This window comes from Coprinopsis cinerea, assembly GCF_000182895.1.
Source record: "Coprinopsis cinerea okayama7#130 chromosome 7 map unlocalized cont3.7, whole genome shotgun sequence".
Taxonomy (NCBI): Eukaryota; Fungi; Basidiomycota; class Agaricomycetes; order Agaricales; family Psathyrellaceae; genus Coprinopsis; species Coprinopsis cinerea.
Genome location: NW_003307538.1, coordinates 2,448,216 through 2,471,762, shown reverse-complemented (window position 1 = coordinate 2,471,762; position 23,547 = coordinate 2,448,216). Strand labels below are relative to the sequence as shown.

At 51.2% G+C, this 23,547-nt stretch overlaps 10 protein-coding genes and 1 non-coding gene across 11 annotated transcripts; 3 read left to right on the top strand and 8 right to left on the bottom strand.

Moving 5' to 3' along the window:
* Positions 1 to 149: 149 nt before the first annotated feature.
* On the bottom strand, positions 150 to 2,472 carry CC1G_08368 (sorting nexin-41; the record flags this gene model as incomplete). Its single annotated transcript, XM_001831712.2, has 7 exons — positions 150 to 428; positions 558 to 710; positions 775 to 1,406; positions 1,458 to 1,704; positions 1,758 to 2,024; positions 2,085 to 2,153; positions 2,212 to 2,472. 7 exons carry the CDS (start codon positions 2,470 to 2,472, stop codon positions 249 to 251), a joined length of 1,809 nt encoding a protein of 602 aa, XP_001831764.1. The 3' UTR covers positions 150 to 248.
* A 727-nt stretch (positions 2,473 to 3,199) lies between these two features.
* CC1G_08366 (HD domain-containing protein) lies at positions 3,200 to 4,257 on the top strand (the record flags this gene model as incomplete). The annotated part of the gene is made up of 7 exons (XM_001831710.2): positions 3,200 to 3,316; positions 3,380 to 3,412; positions 3,479 to 3,495; positions 3,549 to 3,620; positions 3,682 to 3,859; positions 3,923 to 4,049; positions 4,106 to 4,257. 7 exons carry the CDS (start codon positions 3,200 to 3,202, stop codon positions 4,255 to 4,257), a joined length of 696 nt encoding a protein of 231 aa, XP_001831762.2.
* A 333-nt stretch (positions 4,258 to 4,590) lies between these two features.
* On the top strand, positions 4,591 to 6,900 carry CC1G_08365 (bifunctional purine biosynthesis protein ade10; the record flags this gene model as incomplete). The annotated part of the gene is made up of 8 exons (XM_001831709.2): positions 4,591 to 4,606; positions 4,664 to 4,790; positions 4,852 to 4,928; positions 4,988 to 5,479; positions 5,535 to 5,768; positions 5,822 to 5,997; positions 6,054 to 6,182; positions 6,257 to 6,900. The coding sequence occupies 8 exons, from the start codon at positions 4,591 to 4,593 to the stop codon at positions 6,806 to 6,808; spliced, it is 1,803 nt and encodes a 600-aa protein (XP_001831761.1). The 3' UTR covers positions 6,809 to 6,900.
* Positions 6,901 to 7,207: 307 nt separating this feature from the next.
* CC1G_20156 lies at positions 7,208 to 7,281 on the bottom strand. Its single transcript has one exon. It is a non-coding gene; the product is annotated as a tRNA-Ala (tRNA).
* Positions 7,282 to 7,808: 527 nt separating this feature from the next.
* CC1G_08364 (lanosterol 14-alpha-demethylase) lies at positions 7,809 to 9,982 on the bottom strand. Its single transcript, XM_001831708.2, has 8 exons — positions 9,850 to 9,982; positions 9,688 to 9,804; positions 9,510 to 9,632; positions 8,983 to 9,453; positions 8,756 to 8,928; positions 8,238 to 8,706; positions 8,097 to 8,186; positions 7,809 to 8,036 (listed from the first exon to the last, which is right to left on the bottom strand). The coding sequence occupies exons 1-8, from the start codon at positions 9,931 to 9,933 to the stop codon at positions 7,977 to 7,979; spliced, it is 1,587 nt and encodes a 528-aa protein (XP_001831760.1). The 5' UTR covers positions 9,934 to 9,982; the 3' UTR covers positions 7,809 to 7,976.
* Positions 9,983 to 10,625: 643 nt separating this feature from the next.
* CC1G_14896 (hypothetical protein) lies at positions 10,626 to 11,038 on the bottom strand (the record flags this gene model as incomplete). Its single annotated transcript, XM_002910873.1, has 3 exons — positions 10,626 to 10,815; positions 10,871 to 10,919; positions 10,972 to 11,038. The coding sequence occupies 3 exons, from the start codon at positions 11,036 to 11,038 to the stop codon at positions 10,626 to 10,628; spliced, it is 306 nt and encodes a 101-aa protein (XP_002910919.1).
* A 922-nt stretch (positions 11,039 to 11,960) lies between these two features.
* CC1G_08363 (hypothetical protein) lies at positions 11,961 to 12,417 on the bottom strand (the record flags this gene model as incomplete). Its single annotated transcript, XM_001831707.1, has 3 exons — positions 11,961 to 12,007; positions 12,061 to 12,240; positions 12,306 to 12,417. The coding sequence occupies 3 exons, from the start codon at positions 12,415 to 12,417 to the stop codon at positions 11,961 to 11,963; spliced, it is 339 nt and encodes a 112-aa protein (XP_001831759.1).
* Positions 12,418 to 12,895: 478 nt separating this feature from the next.
* On the bottom strand, positions 12,896 to 14,703 carry CC1G_08362 (cytoplasmic protein; the record flags this gene model as incomplete). Its single annotated transcript, XM_001831706.1, has 8 exons — positions 12,896 to 13,060; positions 13,123 to 13,317; positions 13,379 to 13,532; positions 13,586 to 13,755; positions 13,810 to 14,151; positions 14,203 to 14,313; positions 14,365 to 14,556; positions 14,683 to 14,703. 8 exons carry the CDS (start codon positions 14,701 to 14,703, stop codon positions 12,896 to 12,898), a joined length of 1,350 nt encoding a protein of 449 aa, XP_001831758.1.
* A 3,725-nt stretch (positions 14,704 to 18,428) lies between these two features.
* On the bottom strand, positions 18,429 to 19,097 carry CC1G_08360 (hypothetical protein; the record flags this gene model as incomplete). Its single annotated transcript, XM_001831704.2, has 2 exons — positions 18,429 to 18,570; positions 18,633 to 19,097. One exon carries the CDS (start codon positions 19,095 to 19,097, stop codon positions 18,642 to 18,644), a length of 456 nt encoding a protein of 151 aa, XP_001831756.1. The 3' UTR covers positions 18,429 to 18,570; positions 18,633 to 18,641.
* An 873-nt stretch (positions 19,098 to 19,970) lies between these two features.
* CC1G_08359 (hypothetical protein) lies at positions 19,971 to 21,468 on the top strand (the record flags this gene model as incomplete). The annotated part of the gene is made up of 3 exons (XM_001831703.1): positions 19,971 to 21,111; positions 21,163 to 21,400; positions 21,453 to 21,468. The coding sequence occupies 3 exons, from the start codon at positions 19,971 to 19,973 to the stop codon at positions 21,466 to 21,468; spliced, it is 1,395 nt and encodes a 464-aa protein (XP_001831755.1).
* Positions 21,469 to 21,668: 200 nt separating this feature from the next.
* CC1G_08358 (metalloprotease) lies at positions 21,669 to 23,139 on the bottom strand (the record flags this gene model as incomplete). The annotated part of the gene is made up of 6 exons (XM_001831702.2): positions 21,669 to 22,007; positions 22,073 to 22,297; positions 22,381 to 22,451; positions 22,527 to 22,727; positions 22,800 to 23,006; positions 23,078 to 23,139. 6 exons carry the CDS (start codon positions 23,137 to 23,139, stop codon positions 21,901 to 21,903), a joined length of 873 nt encoding a protein of 290 aa, XP_001831754.2. The 3' UTR covers positions 21,669 to 21,900.
* Positions 23,140 to 23,547: the final 408 nt, after the last annotated feature.

The following is a 23,547-nucleotide window of genomic DNA, read 5'->3' as shown; positions in this document are numbered from 1 at the left end:
CTTCCATTGTTCAGATTCTCCAGTAACATATTCCTGTGCAACTTTTGTGGAGGTTCATCAAAAACACAAGGGCGAATAGCAATCCACCAACTCTCTTCCAAGTTCCCTTATACTCGCCTGAGAACATACACTCAGTCAGACCGATGATTGAGGTACATTCATTCCGCCACGAAAAGGATAGAAACAAACCACGAAGTAATAGAACCAAATGTATTATACAACAAATAACAACCATTCACCTAAGGACTCTACCGCCCATTGACAGTAGCATTCGAATCTCTCCTACTCGACGTCGACGTCCCAGAGAACATCGCAACATGAGGCGGCACTTTCGAAGGTTCAGGCTCAGACGACGGAGTAGGATCCTTGTTTGGATGATCAGGAATCTTCTCAATCTCCCGCTTCGCCTCTTCCCATGCTTCCAGGTTCTATAATTGAAATCGACAAAAGGAAAGAAAGAAAAAAAGAGGGCGAGTAAAGGCGGGACAAAAACGAAACGAAAATGACATCAAGTTCAGCCTTAATGAGAGATAAATTTAGAATCACAATTTACGAACCTTCTTGCACCAATCCCGATGCGCAATGGCCATCGCGATACCCATTTCACGGAGGTCTGCAACTTTCTGGCGCTGAAATCGATCCAGATCTGCTTGTATCGTGGAACTCGAATACTTGAGGTCTCGAGCCGCCAAATGGAGAGCATCTTCCAACTGCACGGAGGAAACAAGGATGAGCGATAGTGATAAACATATAAAGGATCCGAGCAATTCATACCGTGGAGATGGATTCCCGTGTTTTTGTTATGCTGTTCCTTCTTGCAGTCTCAGGATCCACATCCATCATTCCATGCAATGAATAGCTCAATGCATTCAGGAATCCCATGCCCGGTGCCCTTACTCGCCGTTTCGCAGGATTGGAACCAGGGTGGGGCGGAATGTATGTTGACGAGGGACGAGTGGATGCAGTTTCGCTTTCGTGAGTTTCAGAGCCTTCAACGCTGGCTTGCGCTGTTCCTGGCTCACTCGGCGTTGTTGGTGATGTCAGCGGATTAGAAGAAGCCCGCCCCCTGCCCAACGCTTCCTCCAATCGCTTCGCCTCCCGCTCACTCTTCTCCAACTCCTCCAACTGCTCGCGTTTGTTGTCCAGCATGTCCTGCGTCATTTCAAACTGCACGTGTTTCTGGTGACGATAGGCTAGCAGCTTCTTGATAATAGACGCGAACTGGCTGTACTCCTGCAACGGTTCTTGCCAATTCTGCTCTATATCTTGTAGCAGCTTCGTCGTGGAGACGTAACCCACATCAACCGCCTGCCCCGTCTTCTCGATCGCCGCACCAAGCTCGTCGTTCTCGTTCAAGCTGAAACCGTTGAGGACGGCGCCCAAGTCTGCTTGATCTTGCGCGTAGTCTATTCCCACTGTTATTATCCCGTCCTAAGAGTCTTCAAAAAGCAACACACCTTTCCAGCGTTTGACGACCCGTCGTGAGACCTTCTCCATCGGGCCCATCATATGGTTCGCGAACTTGATGGTAAACGCCTCTGAATCCAGGAAGCGTTGGTCAGGTCTTCGCAGTGGATGCGCCGCCGAGGGGTTAGGTAACGCAGAATAAGCCGCTAGAGAAGTCTGATCTGTGGGGTCGTGCGAGGGGGCTTTCAGGATGTTCTTGGGCAGGTTGGAGATGGGGGGCGAATTGAGAACCTCGTTCTAGATGCAATTTAGCGTTGTTTCGATGGAGCCAGTGGTAGGGAGAGACGAACCCACGAGACTTCTCCCTCCAGGAACCGATGGAAGACGTGTTCATTCGAGAGTATCGGATGCCGCGCTAGGCGATTGAGGAATGTCTCCAGCATCCGCTTCCTCCGTGAGATTAGCCCAGCGTCTTCCTTGGCCTTCCCTTGCTTGATAGCATAGTCTCCGATCGTCTGCTTTGAAGGGATAGGTGGTATTATCAAGGTCGGATACAGCTTCACCAGCGATTCGCGCAAGGATTCAAACTCTGAATACCGATGGCGCGCTTCTGCAGTCTAGACAACAGGGTTTAGTGACATTAGCGCGAGGTTTACGACCTGAGGAACGAAACGTACCCCAGTTCTGATAACGTAGGTGATGTACGGGGATGTCGAGTTCACAGACGTCTTCTGGGCGTCTACGATCTGCATAACAATGCCTGAAGTGAGTTCAACCCCTCGACATGCATCCCTAGCCACGCACCCGAATCTCAAAGTCATCGTTCTGGTGGAGATACCTGTCCTGTGAGCAGCAGTAGTCCGTCTTGGGATGCACCTGGTGCTGTCTGTGAGACCCGGCTGAGGGAAAGGGTGGCCTGTCGGTCTGCGAGGTGGGCTGGCTAGCGAAATCGGTCTGCGGCGAGGGCTGGTCGTACATAGCGTCTTTGGATACCGACGACGTTTCAGAGTTGATATGCTCGACTTCCTCGAAGGGGTTCTCGTCTTCAAAGCCTTCCATGTCCATGATTTACTGCGGTTGGCGGTACGGGTCGTTGGAATCTGGATTGAGGTCGATGCTGTGTATCGGTAGCCAATGGATGAAAGGCTGCTCTGGTCGTCGATATCGCGGGCTCTTATGGATATAGCGACGCTGCGTGTCGTCCTGGATAGACTCTGGGCGTTGTTCCTAGTGCCGTGGGCTGCGGTACGATATTGTGGTTCAGGTCAACGCTGAACGAAGGCCTGACGACATCATTGCCGCCGCCGCGGTTATCCAGGGCCGTATTTGGCACTGTTAGGTTCCCAAGCTCATAAATAGGGGCCATGCTCCGATTCGGCTCCAGGCCCAGAATCTGAGTTAATAGGGGCTATGTAGTCAAGAGACCATGAGTCGATGGAGGAAAAGCAGACGGCATCGAAATAGCCTTTCGATGAGGGAATAGCAGCATACGAATAAGCCCAAAGGCATTAGTGCACATATGTCTATACTGGCTTTCAAGCTTCATGGTGAGCAGATCGTCGTCGTACTCATCTACCCCCGCCTTGAGTGCTTCACCAAATCGGACGAGTTCATCTAGGGTTTCAGAGTATTCTTCCTCAGGTCGGCTACGACTCAGTTTGATAGGGCAAGCGGCTGCAAGCGGGTGGGCGCCTACCAGCATGATGCGCCTGGAACACAGCCACTGATGCGCTCCTAACCTTGGCGGAGCCGACGTCAACAGGCACCGCGCCTCTCTTCCAGAACCACGACGATGGAAGCCAAGTCAACGTCCTCGAAGCCCAAAAGAACATTTCCGCCTCTCTACAAAAGCATAGGCGACGAAGATAAAGACAAATTGGCCTTCATCCACGTCCTAGAACGGTTGAAGGTAGTCGCGAATTTCTCCTGGTCAACAAGAACCCAATCTAATTTCTTTCTTGGACTCCGATAGACTCAGAAGCGAACAGGATGGGTCAACCATAACGTATGAAATTACGCGCTCAGCACTTTTTCAGCACTGGAATAACATGCGGGTTGGATTTACCCTTAGGTCGCTGGGCCAGAGAGGTGCGTTCGCTAGCTTGTCTGATGTCGAAAGTGGTGTACTAAACGCTCTACAGTATCTCAGACCATATGTACCGAATGGCGATGCTTTGCATGCTCACCTCTGACGAATCCCTGGACGTGTCGAAGTGAGGATAAGCTTCCCGGTCTCCAGTGTTCGCGTTAACTGACTGGACATGCATCGGCTAGATGCATCATGATGGCCCTCGTGCATGACCTTGCAGAAGCGCAGGTTGGCGACATTGCCCCCAGCGAGGGGTTCACCAAGGCCGAGAAGCATAAACTGGAAGAAGACGCCATGAGGAGCTTTATCCACGAGATGCTTCATGACTCGCCTGCTGCCAAACGGATCGAAGCGCTCTGGCGGGTAAGAATCGTGTAAATATGGATGTTATGGCTTGACATGGACTCGCTCCGTTTATGGTTACAGGAATACGAGGAAGGAAACACACCCGAAGCCAAGTTCGTCAAAGGCGTGTGTTCTCTCTTCTGGTGCATTATTCGTTCAGTTCTAACCGTAGATACAGACCTGGATAGGTTTGAAATGGCTTCACAAGGTACATCAATTCAAAATTTCGATCTTCTGCTCTATCTCATTCCTACCGACATTCAGCGCTGGAATACGAGCGAAACCAAGGCATCCCAACGTTGCAGCCATTCTTTGACTCCAGTATACCTTCCCTCCGTCATCCAGAAGTGCGGAAATGGGGAGATACTCTTATGGCGGAGCGTGCGGAACTCCACGGCTCTCGACAAACGAAATGAGTGTGTTCTAGAAAGCTCCCGGAAAGCGGTACAAGCAAGTTCCAATTTACCGAACACTTCTGTCTCGCCATTCGATTGTTATAAAAGACAATATACATTTCAATGTGATACTAGAATCTAGATACCTTGAAGGCTTGAGCCTGAGGTCTAACTCTTGAGGGCCACTGTCGGCCGATCGTCTATTAGTCGCCAAGACAGCAATATCTTATCTCAGCCCGTTCCATCTTATCACCTTCCGTTTCCGTTCCATGAATTCCTGATTCGGAAGCCAAAGCCCCCGGACATCGACGACATTTTTCTAATCTTTCTTTCACCTTACGACTTCCATCCACCATGTCGCAGCCTATCGGTACGCCCTCTACACGTTGTGTTCATATTTGAAACTGAAATGTGATGGAATGAGCAGCCCTGCTGTCCGTTTACGACAAGACCGGGCTGTTGGAGCTCGCTAAGGGCCTCGCTGATGCCGGCGTCCGCCTGCTAGGATCTGGAGGAACTGCAAAGAAGATTAGGGATGCTGGTCTGGCCATTGAGTGCGTTTGTCTTTCCAATACGTTTGCCAGCGTCATCTGAAGTCATCTTTTACTTCTGTAGAGATGTTTCCGACATCACCAAGGCTCCTGAGATGCTCGGAGGCCGAGTCAAGACGCTGCACCCTGCCGTCCACGGAGGTCAGTGTCACTATATTGGCCAATGCAACGTGGAAACTCACGGAGCTTATCGTCTACAGGCATCCTTGCGCGAGATATCCCCTCCGATCAACAAGATCTCCAAGCCCAATCAATTTCTCCCATCTCCATCGTCGTCTGCAACCTCTACCCCTTCACCGAAACCATCTCCAAGCCCAACTGCACACTCGCCGACGCCGTCGAAGAGGTTGACATCGGAGGCGTCACCCTCCTCCGCGCCGCCGCCAAGAACCACGCTCGTGTCTCAGTCCTCTCCGATCCCGCCGACTACCAGGAGTTCTTGGACGCTTGGAAAAACGGCAACGGCGATGTGGGCCAAAACATCAGGAGCAAACTGGCTTTGAAGGCGTTCGAGATGACTGCCAAATACGATGACGCCATCAGCGGTTATTTCAGGGAGCAATACGCTTCCTCGGACTTGCCCGAGGACAAGTTAGCTGCACCTGTCCAGAGGACACCTCTTCGATACGGCGCTAACCCTCACCAAAAGCCTGCTCAGGCCTTCGTCACTGAAGGAAAGCTTCCTTTCAAGGGTGAGTCGGACGTTTCATGTTGCATCTTTGGCCTGTTGACCGACTGTATGTTTAGCTCTCTGCGGCTCCCCGGGATACATCAACCTTCTCGATGCTTTGAACTCGTATGCCCTCGTCAAGGAGTTGCAGGAGGCCCTCAGCCTCCCCGCAGCCGCCTCCTTCAAGCACGTCTCCCCCGCCGGTGCTGCTGTCGGCATCGAACTCAACGAGACCGAGAAGAAGGTCTATGGCGTCGATGACCTCAAGGAGCCCCTCACTCCTTTGGCTTCTGCCTACGCCCGCGCCCGAGGTATAACTGTTATCTGCCTCGTTCACCGTTGGTGTTCTGACAATCATATCTAGGCGCTGACCGTATGTCCTCGTTCGGCGACTTTGTTGCCCTCTCTGCTCCTTGCGACGTCGCCACCGCAAAGATCATCTCCCGCGAGGTCTCCGATGGTATCATCGCGCCCGGATACTCCCCTGAAGCCCTCGAGATTTTGAGCAAGAAGAAGGGTGGCAAGTACTGTGTCTTGGAGGTGCGTTATTCTTATGCCTCTATCGGCAACCCCATCTGATCGATGACACCTTCCAGATCGACCCCACCTATGAGCCCCCTGCTCTCGAGACCAAGCAGGTCTACGGCGTCTACCTCCAACAGAACAGGAACAACGCCAAGATCGACAGCAAGCTGTTCGAAAACCTCGTCACTCAAAACAAAGAGGTAAGGCTCCAACTACTTTTTACCAGAGACTGATTGGGAATGGAATGCTGATATACGATTGGAACCTGCTTCAGCTCCCTTCGGAAGCCGTCACCGACTTGATCGTGGCCACCCTCGCCCTCAAGTACACCCAATCCAACAGCGTCGCCTACGCCTACCACGGCGCCATCGTCGGTATCGGCGCAGGCCAGCAATCCCGCATCCACTGCACCCGCCTCGCAGGCGGCAAAGCCGACCTCTGGTGGCTCCGCCACCACCCCCAAGTCCTCGCCCTCCCCTTCAAAAAGGGCGTCAAGCGCGCCGAAAAGGCCAACGCCATCGACCTCTACGTCAGCGGCGAGGTTTTGGAGGGCGGTGAGAAGGCGCACTGGGAGAGCTTGTTCGAGGGACCCGTTGAGCCGTTGAGCGAGCAGACCAAGAAGGAGTGGGCTGCCAAGTTGGACGGCGTTTCGTGCTCGAGTGACGCGTTCTTCCCCTTCCCTGATAACGTCCATCGTGCCAGGAAGAGCGGTGTCAAGTACTTGGCTGCGCCTAGCGGAAGTGTTATGGATGCGGAGTGCATCAAGGCTGCTGATGAGCATGGAATGGTCTTTGCTCACACTTCCTTGAGGCTCTTCCATCACTAAAAAGCGTTTGGGAGATGGATACTCTGTAGCTCAAAAGAAGAATGTAACTTGCTGTATTTTATTGAAATAAGTATCTGTGGATTGTTGGACCATAAAGATTGGCCATGTACTAAGACTATTTACTGCCCGGGGGACGATTTTCGTTCTGAACTGTAGACTGGTTTCCCCCTGCTCCTGATGGTACCCTTCCTTTTCCCCTTGCATTCAACAGAACAGATTATGAACAAATGTACAAACACTATCATGTAGATTACGGAATACCGTCGAACAAAGATGATGGACACATCCCTGGCTCCTGACGACGAACTCGTTCAAAACTACCAGCACCTTTCTTCCACCTGCTCCTGCTCCTCCTGGTACCTTTCCTTTCTTCCCTCCAATAAAAAACAGCGTAAAAAATGGACAAATCCGGAATTGAACCGGACACCCCCCGCATGCTAAGCGGATGTGATAACCAACTACACCATTTGCCCTTGTGGAGGGAGGGGAAAGGAGAAATATTGAGGCGGAGGGTCAGATCGGGTCCGGGCACCTCCCCTGCATTCCAGGCATAAGAACCCCGGAAAAAGCTCAGAGAACAGATTTGGTAGGATAGTTGTCGAGGAATCAGGAGACTAGAGGTGTTGGGAGAGAAAGAGAGCATGCGGTGCCTCATTGATGGGTTGATGCTGAGATCTCCGACTCGGAGATCGAACTGCTCCGATGTTAACGAGTGGTAACGCTGGCTGCAGACGAGTCGCTAACGGACGTTGGTTGGTCGTTCTAGGGCAATGCAGTCCAGATGAATCATTTTCGTGCACATTATGTGAAAGTATCTATCCCACATCGCAGGCGCACCCCCAGTCGTAGGCACGGGGCTCGGCCGAAGAGCCCACTGGCAAGATTGTATAATTCGCCAATGAACACGACTGCTGGACGAGTGCATGTTCTACCTAAGAGCACGGCGACGAGGTACGTGAGTGAGCTCGAGGATTTCAGGAACATTATTGATGCCATCCATGACGAAAATTGGATTATGACATTGCTGCGAGGACTTGGGGGTGTGGCTACCGCCTAGATCATGTACTCGACATATGTGTATCCTAAACCAGGCCACAGACATCACCGTTGTGGCCACTTGGCAATCTTTGTAAGTGGGTGCGTACGACATCCTGTCGGTCGCAAGCATCTATACATTGCGACGGCGATACGAGATAACATCGGGAGCTTTGGGCATCAAGATCATAGTCTAGTAACGAGCCATATGAGCATTACCGGGAGTATGACAGCAGAAGACGGAAGAACCTACATGGTAATTGTGCTCAGGAACTTTATCCACCCTCAACTCCAGCTTTCGAATGATAGTAGCGATAAGGGTGCCGAGTTGGAGGTATGCAAACTAAAAATCATTCAGCCTCCAGTTCACTTCTCGACTCTGAAAACCACGTACCTGCTCACCAATACACCGATGCTTTCCAGCACCAAAAGGCTGATAGGGCGACTCAGTACCTTTGCTCACAGCTCCAAAGCCATAATCAATCTTCTCTCCGTTTCCATCCACGTAGGTGCTGTACGCTTGTGCAGCGACGCCGTTGGGGTCACTCCATCGAGCCGGTTCCCACTTTTCAGGGTTTCTCCAGATTCGAGGATCCATCTGGCTGACGACGGGCGAGGCGAGGACGTAGTTGCCTTTTGGGATGACGTAGGTTTTATCCTCCGAAGCCGCGGCGAGGGAGCCAGGGACGACAACATCGTCTCGAACATATCGCATTATGCTGTGGATAGGCGGGTGCATTCGAAGCGTCTCGCGGATAACAGAGTCGAGGATGGGAAGGGCACGGAGTTCATCATAAGTGAGGGGTCTGAAGGAACCATCTGGGTTGGAAAAGTGTTCGACTTGTTCGTTGTACAGTGCTTCGCTGGAGGACGAGTTAGGGAGAGAAAAAGAGGAGGGAAGACCTGACGTACGCGACTTCGACGTTGTGGGCAAGGTGGAGGAGCGCCCATGAGCTCGTGGCAGACGATGTGTGCTGCCCTGCCATCAGAAGGGCGATCATGATGTGGGCGATCTCGTGGTCCGGGAGGGGTGCGCCAGAGCGGTATCGTTGTTCAGAGAGTGAGGCAATCATGTCATGCTCGACCTGTACTCAGTGGTTAGGGGTCAAACGACACTTGAGAAAAATATGCGGACTTACCTCTTCGACCTGAGCAAGCTTCCGCTTCTTGATAATGTCGATGTAAAAGTCACTCATCTTCTTCTGGGCACGGTCGCGCCTCCTGTAACTCTCGAGCGGCAGATTGGGAAACAAGAAATTCAGCGGGGTGAGGCCTCCGTCTAGGTCGTTGTACGTTTGCGCAAATTCCTTCGTCAGGCTCGAGCGAACCTCTCTTCCTTGAAGGGTCCTAGAGGCGGTCAAGATCGTAATCTCTTGCATGGTCTTAACGGCGTTGAATCTTCCCCACTCGTTTGCTGGGTTCCGTTGTTGGTAGGTAGCAAAAGATGGATCTTTCTCGAGGAAATCTTCGACCTCCTCCTCAATCATACCGACGTAGGCACGGAGGTTCTCCGTCGAGATTCCAGCCTTGATGAATCGTTTTTGCTGCATGAACTTTTCGTTCGGGACATCGTACACAACATCCTTGCCGAAGACGGGCGTAATCAGGTGCTAATATTAACCGAGTCAAAGAACGAAGAGGTAGAGGGATAATGCATTTAACGTACGGTGTATGCATCCTCGGCGTTGAAAACGGTCGACTTGCCACCAAGGATGAAGTTGTTGCCTTTGGGTCCCAACGCCACAGTAATTCTTCTGCCAAGCAAAATGAAAGTGAAGACGTCGCCGTACTGGTGAAAAAGGGTTCAGATATCTTAATCTCAAGGGTCACTATAGCCAACCCACCTTCTCTCGACACTTGAAGAAGAAATTAATGGGGTCGTTCCCGTATTGGAGCGCAGATCCAACGATTGGAATCCAATGAAAAACCTCTGGTGGATTCGGCGCTCTGGTAGGAAAGAGCTTCGAGAATGAGCAGACGAACGAGATGTGGCGGTCAGGACATACCAATTGACGAAGAACGTTCAGGAGGATGGTCGCCACAGGAACGACGGCAAGGAAGAAACCGAGCTTCACCAAATCCAGACCCATAGCTGAAGGCGGGAAGATAACCAGGACTGTGTCGATTCGACTGGCTGTGGTCCGAAGAGGTTGGGAGACGTTCTTTCCCTCCGATCAGGTTCTCTTTATACCGTTCGGAGCCCGGTTAGTTCGGGGGATCACTGACATTTGACCTCAGCACACCTCGAGACTTTGCTGAAAATCGGACGATTTGGTTTCCGGGAAGTCCATCCTCTTTTCCCTGCCGCACACTGCTCCAAACGGCTCTTCGCCAAGGCGCCCACATGAGGAATAGGTTGACGGCACTTTGAACAGAGTTGGAGTCCGACATTTCATCCCGATTGCTTAATCCATCCAGACTCTGAGGTTGTTTTTACGACAGTCTGCTGTCCGTTACCCAGAGGCGATAATTGCTGCCACTGTGCCTCGAGAAGATAGGCTACACATCTGGTCGGATTATTTCAGTCAACATGGTACCACCGAAATAAAACATAAGCCATACCTTCTAATTTCAGGAGAAAAATCAGGTCACTTCTCCGCACGTAATTCCAGAAAACAAGGCATCATTTTCAATGGCACGAGAATGTGAGCGCAACACGTTTCAGTGATCCGGCGGACCACTGTGAGTTGGGCGGCTTCACACTTTACTTCGCACGGCCTTGAAGCGCCGTTCACATCCCTCGTCTGCTAGAATGGCTCCAACACCATCTATGATCTCAGCGTCAGCACAGCGTCAGCAACATCTTCACTGTCTCGGGTGTATCGTCATCGTTGTCCTCTGCATTGACAGCGGCTACGCGTGTATAACCATACACCGACGCCGCAGGAGTGGCGAGGGGTCGAAAGAAACAGGCGGCAGGCTTTTCATCGTTGCGCAACCTCGACTTCATCTGGAGAACAGCACGGAGGAACCTGCGTAAAAGCGGTGAGATACATTTCAAAGGCCCAGCATATTATTCGCACTGACATACCGCCGGACTCGAGCAGGATTCGTCGAATGAAAGCATAGTCAGCAACTGTCACACAGTTTCCTCTCACTAGATTGCGATATCCACAAGCGCGGCGCACTTGATACCAACGTCCCAGCCGTCAAAAGGCCAGCGATGGGCAGCCGGACTATTCCAGTCTTGACCATATCGGGGGCGAGTCATCTCCTCGCTCCCATCCAGTCGACCCCGCGGTGCCTCTCCTCGAAGTGAGTGGCGATCTCTCCCGCGAGGACGACTCTCGGTTACAGTGTGCGCTGGCGCCTGGGTCGGGTATCCAGAGGTAACTGCGACGCAAGTACGGAGCACGGTGGTGGCTGTTGATTCCCAAATGTCGCTCGCGGAGGAGTTCAGTGTCGCGACCAGAGACTTTGCAACGTTCTCCCAGAAGTAACGCAGAACACAAGCGATACGCGACCAGCCGACACATTGACGCGTTGACGCGCAAGGTCCGCCGGCACACTCATCGAGACTATTTAACTCGTGTGACCGACAAAGTCAGACTCTGTAAAGCGAGCTGTCGGTTGAGCATCACTTACACATTCACATTCTCCCCAATCAAACCTGCCTTTACTCTTCTTCCCCTACAGACTCGGGTTTAGCCAGCCAGTGCATCCCAAAGTTGGCCAGCATTTTTCAAGGGCGGCGGTTCCGCTTCCCGCCGTTCTCTAGGTTCTCCTCCGCTTTCCGCATACGTTCTCCTGCCTTTTTCAACGATCTGCTGCTGGCGGAATCGAAACTTGGACGTGGTCGTGACGGTTCAAGACGATGAGCCAACCAAATGGAAATGAGCCAGCGCGAACCCCGCCATCAAAAGACCCCATCAGCGCATCACGGATAATTGATGCGCCATCCAAAATTCACGGTGACATCGATGGCAATCAAATTTGGAGGAACTCAGGCCAGAGCCAGAGGATGGTCAAGATAATTGTATTAGGATGTAGTGAACTCGAATGGTTATAGAAGGATGTGCGTAGCAGTGTAGGGATGTGGTCTAGTATCTCTGAGACAGGAAGTAACGACTGAAGAATGGATCAATGCCAAAGACAGTCCACCTCATCCGGCATCTCTTCACAAGCCAATGTTAATAGGAGTGCATCCAAGGTTGATAAGACCGTCTAAAGCAATAATTGAATACCTGCATTTGCACAAGAATCAAGTCAATACGCACTGAATTTATTATCGGTGCAGCAAACAGGCGCAGCAGTGCACTTGTTGCCTCCGCCAATTCCAATGACGCTGATAGGGCTGCATCCAGACCCGATATCACCAAGGAGGTTGCCGAGGTTGATACCAAGCAAGGAGCCCAGGAGGCCGGCTTCACGAGATTCAGTAGGGTAAAGCTTCTCGCCTATACACGCAGGATTGGTGTCAACAACGAGCGACGCGTCGGGGAAGGAGGAAGACGCGACTCACAGCATTGGATGTGACCAGTGTTGCAAGTTCCTTGGGTGCTGGGAAGAGGATTGGCAGTAACGGAAACGGCGACGGCAGCAGCGGTCAAAGCGAGGATGGCCTTCTTGAACATTGTGGAGAGGGATAGCTGAGGTAGGTAGTTGAGAGAGATCGGGAAGATTGGTGAGAAGTGAAAGACGCTGTTGGTCTGAGGTAAAACAGAAATAATCTCAGGTCTTTTATACCTGTATCGCGGCGCTCACGGCCACAACGGGGCTCGAAAAGGTGGCTTCTAGCGCGCATGGAGTAATGCTGGAAAGGTGGAAGCAGCAGTACGGGCGACGGGCGATCATTCCAGGCGGTTTGAAACCGTGACACTGACGAAAACGTGTTCAAAGAGTTCTTGTGGACCCCAGAAGACTTGGATTCGAATTGCTTTCAATCCCTCAAATCCAAGGCATGGATTGACCAGAAAGCAGGAGAAAGAAACACTTTCTATCATTGTCTACGCTCATGGGACAATTCTGCGGGTATACCAACGTCGATCGTTCATAGAAAAAAAACTCACTAATGAACAGCGACAGAGAACCCAGCCTCGAGGCCGAAATAATCTAAATCTCTTCAATAATCAAGTCCTCATCATCACTCTCCTCCTTCTTGGCCGGCTGATCCAGATTCATCTCCACATCTTCTTCCTCATCTTCGTCATCGGCCGTCTGGACTTTGGGCTCTTCACTTTTAAGAAGTACGACGAGGCGCTCAATGTGTTCTGCAACCTATATTATGCGAGCGTACGGCATCAAGAACCACTCGCGGTGAAATAGTAGCTTCCTCGTACCTTTTCATCCTTCTCCTGCAGATGTAGAGCCCGAACGATTTCATACACCCCATGTTCGCGTTGGTAGTCCCTTCCCCAGCGCGTGTGACAAAGGAGAAGCAGAGCTTCTACAAGCGTTAGTCTGATCAAAGCATCACTCTCCCGCTTCTTTTCGGGTGGAAGGAACTGAAGAGCCGGAAGAAGTTTTTCTTGATCCTAAAAGCGGTAACAACGAGCTCAGAATCCCGGAACTGGGCCACAGATCGAAGCGACATACATCCAAATCAAATTCTTCGGGTCCAGCGAGAGGTAGGAGGATGTAAGGCAGGGCATCGACACCAGCAGCCAAGACTTTGGAAGGCTTGACAGCGACTTGCTCGGTTTCAGGTGTGAGGATGGCCTTGTGACCCTTCACCAGGAAACAGCAATTTCTGCCATGGTGTTCATACGCGTCCCACAATGTGACAGAATGAAGGCGGCTCACTTAATTGTCGACGCAACACCCTTCCGTCGAATGCTGTCTTTGTGTTCGGTGAAAGGCACTATCTTGGCCAGCGGATACTCCAAAACCTCTTTTTCGGGCTGAGGCTCTCCGTCGGGCTTGACGATGTGCAACGGCTGCGCTTTCAAGAACAGCACTCTTCCAGCGGGAGACTTCACATAAATTAGTTAAGATCCCCCCTTCATAAATTCCACAACGACACTTACGACAGTCAAATTCGCAAACACACTCGCCAAAAAGTTCAACTCTCCTTTCCTCTTCCTTTTCGAGAGATCGCTGATCTCGCCCATGGTGGCACCCTGGACAAATGCGTCGATAAGCAACGGGATCGCTGCAACCTCCTTCGGTTCTCCAGGAGGATACGGCACGGGAGTTGGACATGACCCGCTCCTTGAATCGACGGGATAGACAAGATTTGAGCCGTCCTCGCGCGATTTGTAAGGAATGACGGAGATTTTCATGTTGATAATGGCGTTGCAGGGAACGGAGGAGGCGGTAAGGTTCGAAAGTAGCATTGAAGCGAGGTCGGCGCATATTGAGTGAGGGTTCTAGAGATTGGTCTGGTACCAGGGTCGGAACACAGAACTGGAGGGGCTTACGATGATGTAGGAGACGATGAAGTTGAGGAAGGTTGGTTCTGAGAGGGGACCAACCAGAGCAGGCGAGTCTGACAGGTTCACCAGCGCCCTAAATGCATCGTGCGCGACATTCTAACCACATCGTAAGCCAAGTCCACGACTTGACACTTGAAGAGGACGCACCAACTGATCACGGCATAACAGTTTCAAGTCCCTGATGATATCCGTTTCTTTGGCCTTTTGCAGCCCTCCGCCTCCAAGGCCCTTGAGAAAGATTGCATCGCGATATGGTGCTCCTTGTGCCGTCTGAGGAAGAAGATTCTCTAGCGCAAGATGGCGCGCCTGGGGATTTTTGTCTCTCAAGAAGGGGACGAGCTACAGCGGTCGTTCAAGGTTGGTTTCGAAATGTGTCGGCGTAATGAAACAAGGTAAACAGATTGGAGGAATCCAGCCTAAGATCGGTTTTGAATGTATTGGTTGTGATGCAAAGTGCAAACTTACCTCGCGTAGTTGGGCCTCCATGGCGATTAAAGAAAGAGGACTGAAGGAGCTGGTAACAGAAAAAGATGATTGATCAAAGTCTGCAATCTAATCTGCGACGTCATCTCACGTGCGATCCTGGACCGATAGGGGTCATTGTCGGAACGGTCATTCCCAGCGTCCCTTCCTTGCCTTCAATCTTTCGAAAGGACGAGAGAACAAGGATTACATTGCATTGATAGATATTGCGTCGACAACTAGTAACAATCCTAAACTACAGAATGATACGAAGCTCCGAGTCATGTCCGAAGGCGACTTGAAAGTGAATAGACAACAAAAGGCCATATCAACAAACATCCGCGCAGACTTTAGATAGGAAAACAAGTTGGTTATTATTACAAATGAGGCACATTCAAAGCTTCTATGCCTTAGTCTATAACCGCGCGTCAAGTAGGCTCACTCCAACGGAAAACCAGGCGCAAACACACACACCTCATCTCTTCTCTTGGAGATCCATACCCAAAGGCACGACCCAAAATTAACCAAGGAACTAAACTCATGCTCCCAACATCCGTTTTGAACGTCTATGGTTTTCCCGAAGCAGTATTGCTGTCTTCGCCCCTTAAAGGCTAAACAGGTGCTGACATCGCCGATAGACGACAACCCATCCCCCGAACATGGGCCTGCTATAGGGGTCTCGCACGGAGACCAGCCGTTTTAGCAGTCATGAAGGGGGTGGTTGCGCGGAGTGGGTGAGGGCTCGTGGGTCGGGGCCATGCCTTTGCCTTCCTAATTGCGGAACAGGATCGACGTATGGCTACAGAACGGTCATCAGGTTTGCTGGTCATACGAGGAAGGAACAGGTCCCACTTACTCTGCGCAGGACTTCCTCGACGTCCCCGGAGGGACGGGGGGTGTAGCGAGAACTTTTGTCTCTGTAATCCAGGACCCCGTTAGCTACCAACCGCAAGAGCTCCGGTGGGCCTACGCTTTGGTTGATCACGCTCCGAAGGTTTGAAGGACCTAGGAAGGGCCGACGCTCGGATTCAGGTAATAGTATGCATCTGTTGCAAAGGGCGAGATAAACCAAAAAGGTCGCTTGTGAGGGGCAGCAACGCATACCTTAGTTCTGCCTCGGCGACATCAAGTTAAGATAATTTGTCGTCGCTGGTCATGATGATGGAGCACTCTGAGCAAGAGGGCAGCGAGGTGTAGAAACGCGACAACGAAGAGAGCGTCATCTCGTCCAGTACTGTTGGCTGGGAGATGGTGGTTAAAAAAGAAGAGAGCTGCTCTGACGAGTGGAAGGCGAGATGGGCAGGTTTATATACCTTTCGTCAAGGTTGGCATTGTTTGCCAAAATGCGTCCGTGCGCCCGTCTTATGTTTTAAATCGTTCCGTGTCAGTCTGGCGGTCAAGAAGGTAGGGATCGGATCTCACACCCTCTAGCTTATGAAGCACCATACTTCAGAAAGGAGAGTCTGGAACGGGTTCAGTCCCTGACCCATTCAAACCGATTGGACGTTTTAGGAAACATGCCTTCCTAATCTGGTAATTCCAGCCACCCCAGAGGCGTGAAATCAACAAGTATGAGAAACCCGTGGCAAAGAAGTTTTATAAAGGCAGATATACACGAAGGATGGCTCGAGGATATTACATCAACACTTGTAGCAAAAGCTTTCACAAAAATACTCATATGGCAACAGTCCAAGAGGAAGAATATTCAATACAGCAGATAAGCCGGGAAAGAAAGACCATTTTGTGAAATGACTTAACCACGACCATTGGAACATCACAACGGAATTCCGCGGTAACTCAGATCAGGACACCGACGATCCCAACTGTTGCGCTCAGGCTTTGCAAGTTTCTGAATGGGATCGTCCCAAGGACCCAAGATGTGGCCAGCTTGCTGACTCTGTTCATGTCACCACTGATGCCTGTGTGAGTACACAGATCTAGATTAATGATCACATGGGAAATCGTATAACGCCTCGTTGCTGCTCAACTTTGACTCATCGGAGTGGCGAGCGTGGGTTTGCCTCGAAAGCTGTAAAGTTCTGCCCCATTCCAGCCCTCTTCCCTGGCGTTTAGTCTTCCCAATTCGCGATGAATCCCCATGCGGTACAAGCAAAAAACTATTTCACTCATATGGCACGTTGTTTCGCACCCAACACGAGGGCACCAAATTCAAACAATGACAGAGAAGAAACAAAGCCCAGTCAGACAGGCACCTAGTCATTGAGAAGCGGTTGTGTGAGATAAGAAGACAGAATAATGACAGGACAATGACAAACGCGCCTTAATCGCATCAGAAAAGGCACCAAAGAACACTGGGGAACGAAAATAGGGGCCCTGCCAGTCTGGATGATTGTGGGCATAGTTGTTCTTCTCTGGGCGCAGCGTAGAAGCAGGTGGAGGTGGCAATACCAGCCCCCTGGTTTTCTTCTCGCGATCGTTTCTGACTGGCTGGGAATAGATCACGCGCGCTCGAACAGTTACGTGGACGCGATTGCGAACACCAGCCAAACTCCGCCATGGTCCGACCTACCGCTTCTCACGGCCCCGCATACTGAATGAGATGAGCATAATCGAGCACTGACTGTGGAGAAATAATGAACCTTACCTTGGTTATCACAATCGTAATGCAGCGAGACCGCGACGAGTCACTCACATCTGGCATGTGCGGGGAAACGGCAGGCCGAGCCGGATCCTGATCAAGACAATGTGACGATTCCAGAAATCCAATGCTCGTGGTGCTCTTTGCAAGTTGTGTTCACCCCGAATCCCCAAGGATGTGTCCAGACTTCTAGCACTCCGATTGTCTCTGATGTCTGTGAGCACACGCAGGTCCTGGGGTAAACGTTCATCGCTTCTCTTAGCCATTTGTCTTGAGAATTACCATGCTGTTGTGTAAGTAGTAGGACTCGTCGGAGTGGCTAGCATGGGTTTGCCTCAAACGCTGTAAAGTTCTTGGTCATTCCATCGAGTTCCAAGCCTCTCCACCCGGCGTTTAGTCTTCTCATTTTTCCGTGAATCCCCTTGTGGTACAGGTAGAAAAATACTAATTCACTCGTACACGTTGTTTCGCGCCCAACACGAGGGATCCGAATCCATCGAACAATGGCAGAGAAGGAAGTGCATCTTAGCCAAATCAGACAGGCGACCCAGTCATTTAGAAGCAGCTGAGCGCTGAGCACGATGAGTAGACAGAACCGTGACAAAACCGTGATAAAAGTACCTTAATTGCATCAGAAAAACGCCAAAGAACAAAGTCGCCCGCACTCGTGCCCTCTACCCACAACAAAAACTGGGGTCCCTCCCTATTCGGGCTGAGACGATCGTTATGTCTCTGACGTGTCCGCACTAGAGATGCTCTGCACTCGACATTCGGGAACCTTTGGAAGCTGAGGGGTGGTGCTTCTTGGTTTCCCTTTCGAATGCGTAGAAGGGTATATGCAGGAGCATACTCACGTTGTGATGTAGACCCCACGAATTCCTGCCTTAGCGCTCACTGAACAGCCACACTGGCTCACATCAGTCAACTGGCAAGCACGGTCATAGAACTTCGGAGAAGACGCTCCGCCCACAAGTATCATGGACGTATCGGAGGCTGGAGTTGACTTCGTCCACTGGCACCTCATACTGGGAATAACTCACCAATGTGACAGGTCGGAGCGAACATGCCAGATGTTACACCATGTGGAGAACGCATAGTCGCAACTCACAGCCGCCCGCTTTCCATGGTTCCCAGGTGGAAGTATTTGGATGACAACAATAAAACGCATAGACTATAGACGTACATGTTTCATATAGACTTGGATTGACAACTACGACAGTGAGACAGCAATGAACGAGGAAAGCGACCGGGTATCGAAAGCGAAACGACAGCGTGATGAAACGAGAGTGTTACTGTTGAACATGATTGAAACGTCAGTACAGCGTTGAGAGGAAAATCCAACGACAAATCTTACTGAACAAAATTAAGGATTTTCGAAGAAGTACCAAGCAGGGGGCGTCGTCACACCCAGCCCTTCCTGCGTCTTCTTAATCAGCTCCTGGTTGTCCGCGTTCACCATATCCTCGTCGGTCAAGTTGGTCGCAATAACGACACCCAAAACAGTCACGAGGTCGACCTTAACTTTCTTGTTGGGGCGTTTGAAGGGGAAAGGAACGACGAGGAATGCGAGTCGTTTGACTTCAGGAGGAACAAAGGGTCGAAAGGCATCCCGGAACACGACGCCTGCCTGTGGCCCGGTGCAATAATATTGAGGACACTTCTCCTTCAGGAAACGTTCGATGTGGTGAGAGAGAACTGGGATGGCGAAGACTCTGCCCCAGACTCGCGGTCGTCCCAGAGCTTCATCGTAGCAGTACCTCTCTGGGCGCTTCAGATAGCTCGGCGGTGGAGGTGGCAATTCCAGCTCCCCGGACTCCATGTCGCTGGAAGTTTTGAACTCAAGGTATTCGGGGGTGGATTCCTCTGTGTGTTTCTCTGTCTGTGCGGGCGACCTAGAAGGGTGTAAGGTGTTGTAGAAATGGGAGCAATCGGAGTGCTTACATGGCGAACGGAGACCAAGCGTGCGGGTTCAAGTTCTCATTCCATGAATGACGTTCAACTTGATATGCCACTTTGGGAACGGTCACGTGATCGTGACAAGCCTCATCATCATTGTTTCAATTTGCCTCCGGATCACTCTTCCCCGATGGGGGAGCTCCTCAAACCCCTGGAGGTGCCACTCCGACCAGTGCCCGTTCCAATTGGCGAAAATTCGAGAAAACGTTTAATTGAATAAAGAAACACAATTTATTGACTTCAATAGCAGCTGTATCGAGTGAACTTGTGGTCGATCAACAAATACAGCAATTCCGAGCATCCCTGCCTCGGTGCCAACGAACCTCTCCCTCGGTAAGAATAACTTGTGCTGATGAGAAATGCGACCAAACAGTGTGTACAGTAGAGTATACGGCTGAGAGTTGATGTCGTTAATTTAACCATTGTTGGAACAAAGAAGTTCATCTTCAACAGTATCCAGACTTGTCAGGAGCCCGATTGCTTTCTAAACACGCCTGGTTCCAGGAAAGCTGGCACGAGGCGAGCACGGAAATTCAGCCAAAATCGTCGAACAATAACAATCGATAATCAAAGAAGCCCTGAAATATACACTCTACCAATGGGTGTCAGATTGATAAACCCCCAACGACTTCCTGGCCTTCTTTCCGATTCCCCCGACTGTGGTTGGCCCACGGGCTTTCTATCTACTTTCCCCACACCACCCCTCCTCGAGCCCTCTCGTCCTACGTCTCTCCCGATGTCCTCGAACAAAGCGTTCGGGGACTTTGTCCTCATAGACACAGCCTATAAGCGCTTCACTCACTCGCTGGCTACGGCACTCGCATACTCTCGACAGTTCAACTTTCGCAGGCTCGAAAGTCCCACCTACGGGCCATGGGGAATGGTTTTCCACGAACTGGCCAGTAAAATCTCTCCACAAGTCATCTGCATCCCCCAGTACACATACACATCCTCCCCGACTACAAACCCCGCCTCCCATAACGACTCCATCAATACCCTGACCCCCCAGAACTACCAGGAGCGTATCCCCGACTACGCTCTCGTGTGGCTCGCTGCCGAGCTGAGGAAGGGCATGAAACATGCCTTCAAACAGCTTCCATTAGGCCGCGCGTGGCGTGCTTTTGACATACCTCTACACGAGCAGGTGCCTCGCGGCTATATGGCCATTCCGAAGGCCGACGACTCGCTATACGACGACCCAGTGAATTGGCACCTCCTCAAAGTCACTCACCAACATACCTTATCCCTTGGTGAGATGAAGCGGTCTGCCGGGCGTCGTAAACCGACTGCCAAGAGCTTCTTCGAGGACCTTGGGAGCCTTATGTTGAAGGGCATGTTTTGTGCACAGGAACAGGCCGATCTGGCGTTCGAAGTCGAAGAAGACGAGACGCAGCGGATTATCCTCGTGGTGGGTGTGGGAGAGTGGTGGTCTTTCCGCATTGACTGCAGAGACAAGACTATCAAGACTGAGGACCTCTATAAAGGTGAAGAATATGCTTTCCTCGATACTTTGCACAGCAATTCTTCTCGGACAACAATCCCTCCACCGGGGCGCGACTCACAGGACTCGCAACGCCCAAAGGCACTCAATACCGACTTTGTGCTTGCTCGGGGTCACCGAAAGGTCGATGCACACAGCGATATCGCGGCTGACTATGATGGTTCTTGGGATGACGTCGAGGAGCCTGAAGAGGCGTCGGTGGACGTTGGTGAGGATGATTTATCGCTCCTCACCGACTCCGGCCCCGATAGCGGCGAGTCGGATGATGATTTCGATGAGGCAAATCGCAGCTTCTCGGCCTATTTGAACCTTTTACGAATTTCGCCTCAACGTCCTACTGGCCAAGGGTCAAAGAAGAAAGGAAGGCCCTCAGCCCGTACGCTTTCTGCTTCTTTCTTTACACTTTGTGCTGACTCCCCTCATCCAGCGCCGGTACGATATTTGAACAACCTCGCTCAAGGTCGACATTGGGGGGCGAAACTAGTTTGGAAGCTGCGAGACGCATTGCCATATCCTAATGTCTGGAGCCGGCCAATCCTTTGGGGGACCCCTGCATCTAATCAGCGAACATACTTGATCAAAGAGCTTCTCAAGGTCGAGGCCAAACGCCTGGAGGAGAAGTTCCCAGGAACACCTGTCCCAGAGCAGGACTTTGATTTCTCAAGGTAAGCCACTATGCCTCGAAAGCGACATCTGACTCACTGCGCCTGTCCACAGTTCGTACGAGAATTAACAACGCGTTGCCGAGTTTGGTTTCAAAACTATCTTTTTTCATTGAATGTAACACCCGTATTTCCCTTTGTACATGTCTACTGTACCCCTTATGTTGCCCCGTCAACTGCTCGAAATTCACTCACTGCTTTCAAATTTATTCAACGCATTGTGAATGAGGTCGCTGGGACCAGCCTCCATTAAGTTGAGCGTAGCAAGTTTTATAAAGGCAGATATAAACGAAAGATGGCTCGAGGATATTACATCAACGTTTGTAGCAAAGGCTTTCACAAAAATACTCAAAGGGCAACAGTCCAAGAAAAGGCGGCTCGGAAACCCTGAGCAGGCGGCGTAGTACAAGCGTTACAAGATCAAGTAAGAATATTCAATATAGCAGGTAAGCAAAGAAAGAAAGACCATTTTGTGACATGGCTTAACCACGACCATTGGAACATCACAACGGAATCCCGCGGTAAGTTGCGATCTGTGCACGGAGCCGGTCGATCTGACCCTGGGTGAAGTTGTTCATGCACACATCGTCGGCATAGTTCATATAGTTATCTAGACCATACTCGTCAACACTCTCTCCACGGAAAAGGAAAAAGAAAAGTGGTAGAACGACGTACGAATGGAATCCACGCCCTCCGAGTCAACACACGAATCCCTACTCGCAGGGCATCCGTACGTCGGTGACGACTCAGGCGGGGTATCGTCGACATAATCTCCCGGCGGCGGGCATCCGCCTTGGAAGGTGTGGTAAAGACCAACCCAGTGCCCGATCTCGTGTGTGGCGGTATGCCCGAGGTTGAACGGAGCGAAAACACCTCCTGGAACAGACGAGTAAAGGATGACTGTAAAATCGAAACAAGCAGTAAGTAACTGATGTTAGCTTCGACCGCTCGGGGGACGGTATGGGAACATCAATGATACTGACCGATACCGTCATCCTCTGGCTTACGCTCGTAGTCACCGGGGAATGTGGCATATCCGAGTAGTCCAGTAGTTCTGAAACTGATCCAATGCGAGGTGTTAACGTGAGCAACTCGAAGTACTGTAGACCATCCATCAATCGCAACTTACGCTACACTGTAGACGTTCAACGCGTCTGGGCGTCTGACGCCCAAGGCCGCCTTCATGTCGGCCTGCTGGATATTATTAGGCCCAGCACCTCGGAACCAATCCGCGTTCGTAGTACGAGTTACGTTCGCGAGGCGGAACGACAAGGCTGCGGGCGCGTAAGCCTTGTTGAGAACGTCCAACTGAGAGTCAAGTTGCGAGTCCCTATCAGTGAGCCGTCAGAAGAAGATGGTCGATGATCAGTACAGAGCTTGAAGAGAGGCTAAAATAGCTTACGGGATGTTGCCTTCATCCTCTTTCTCACCCGCTCGAATGACGTGCCAGTGCACATCAATCACTTGGGGTGTGTATTCGGTGAGGATGCCAGGAGCAGAATCACCGAAGGCGGCTCCAATGGGGGCGTTCTGCCTGAAATTGTCCTCGGCTTGGGATAGCTCATCTGGTGACTTGTCAGGCGCTCCGCAACTGCGACGAGGGAGACGCCTGCAGTCATAAAGGAAGACGAGGAGTGTCAGCAAAACGGGAATGCGACAGTCGAAGAAGAAAAGACGTACTGAGCTTCGACAAGTGAGGCGAGACCGACAAGAAGAAGAGACGCGATGTCTATGATTCGCATGGTGATGTCAGTACAAACTCAAACCGTAAGAAAATACGGATGAGGAGAGCGAAACATACTTTCTGGCGCCTTTTTATGCACTTCTTGCTGTCGATTTCCAATCCCGGGGGATCCCTTCCGTCGGAGTACGGATTGAATTTAGGGGTCTCTCCAAGGAACAAGCCGAAAGAAAATGAAGGGCAAGAAGACAAGAAGGTGATGCAGGTCGGAAGAGATAGGTAATTGATGACAAGGAAGCGCTGGATTTGAAAGACCGGTCGTACCAAGAATACGTTCGGAAAGCAACTCGCGTACAGAGGCATGTTGCCGAACGTTCGACGCAGGGCCTAGTACACATAAATCGCTAACAGGACTGCGTCCTGAGTCATATCCAACCACCTCTTGTCAATGATAGAGTAATCAACGAAG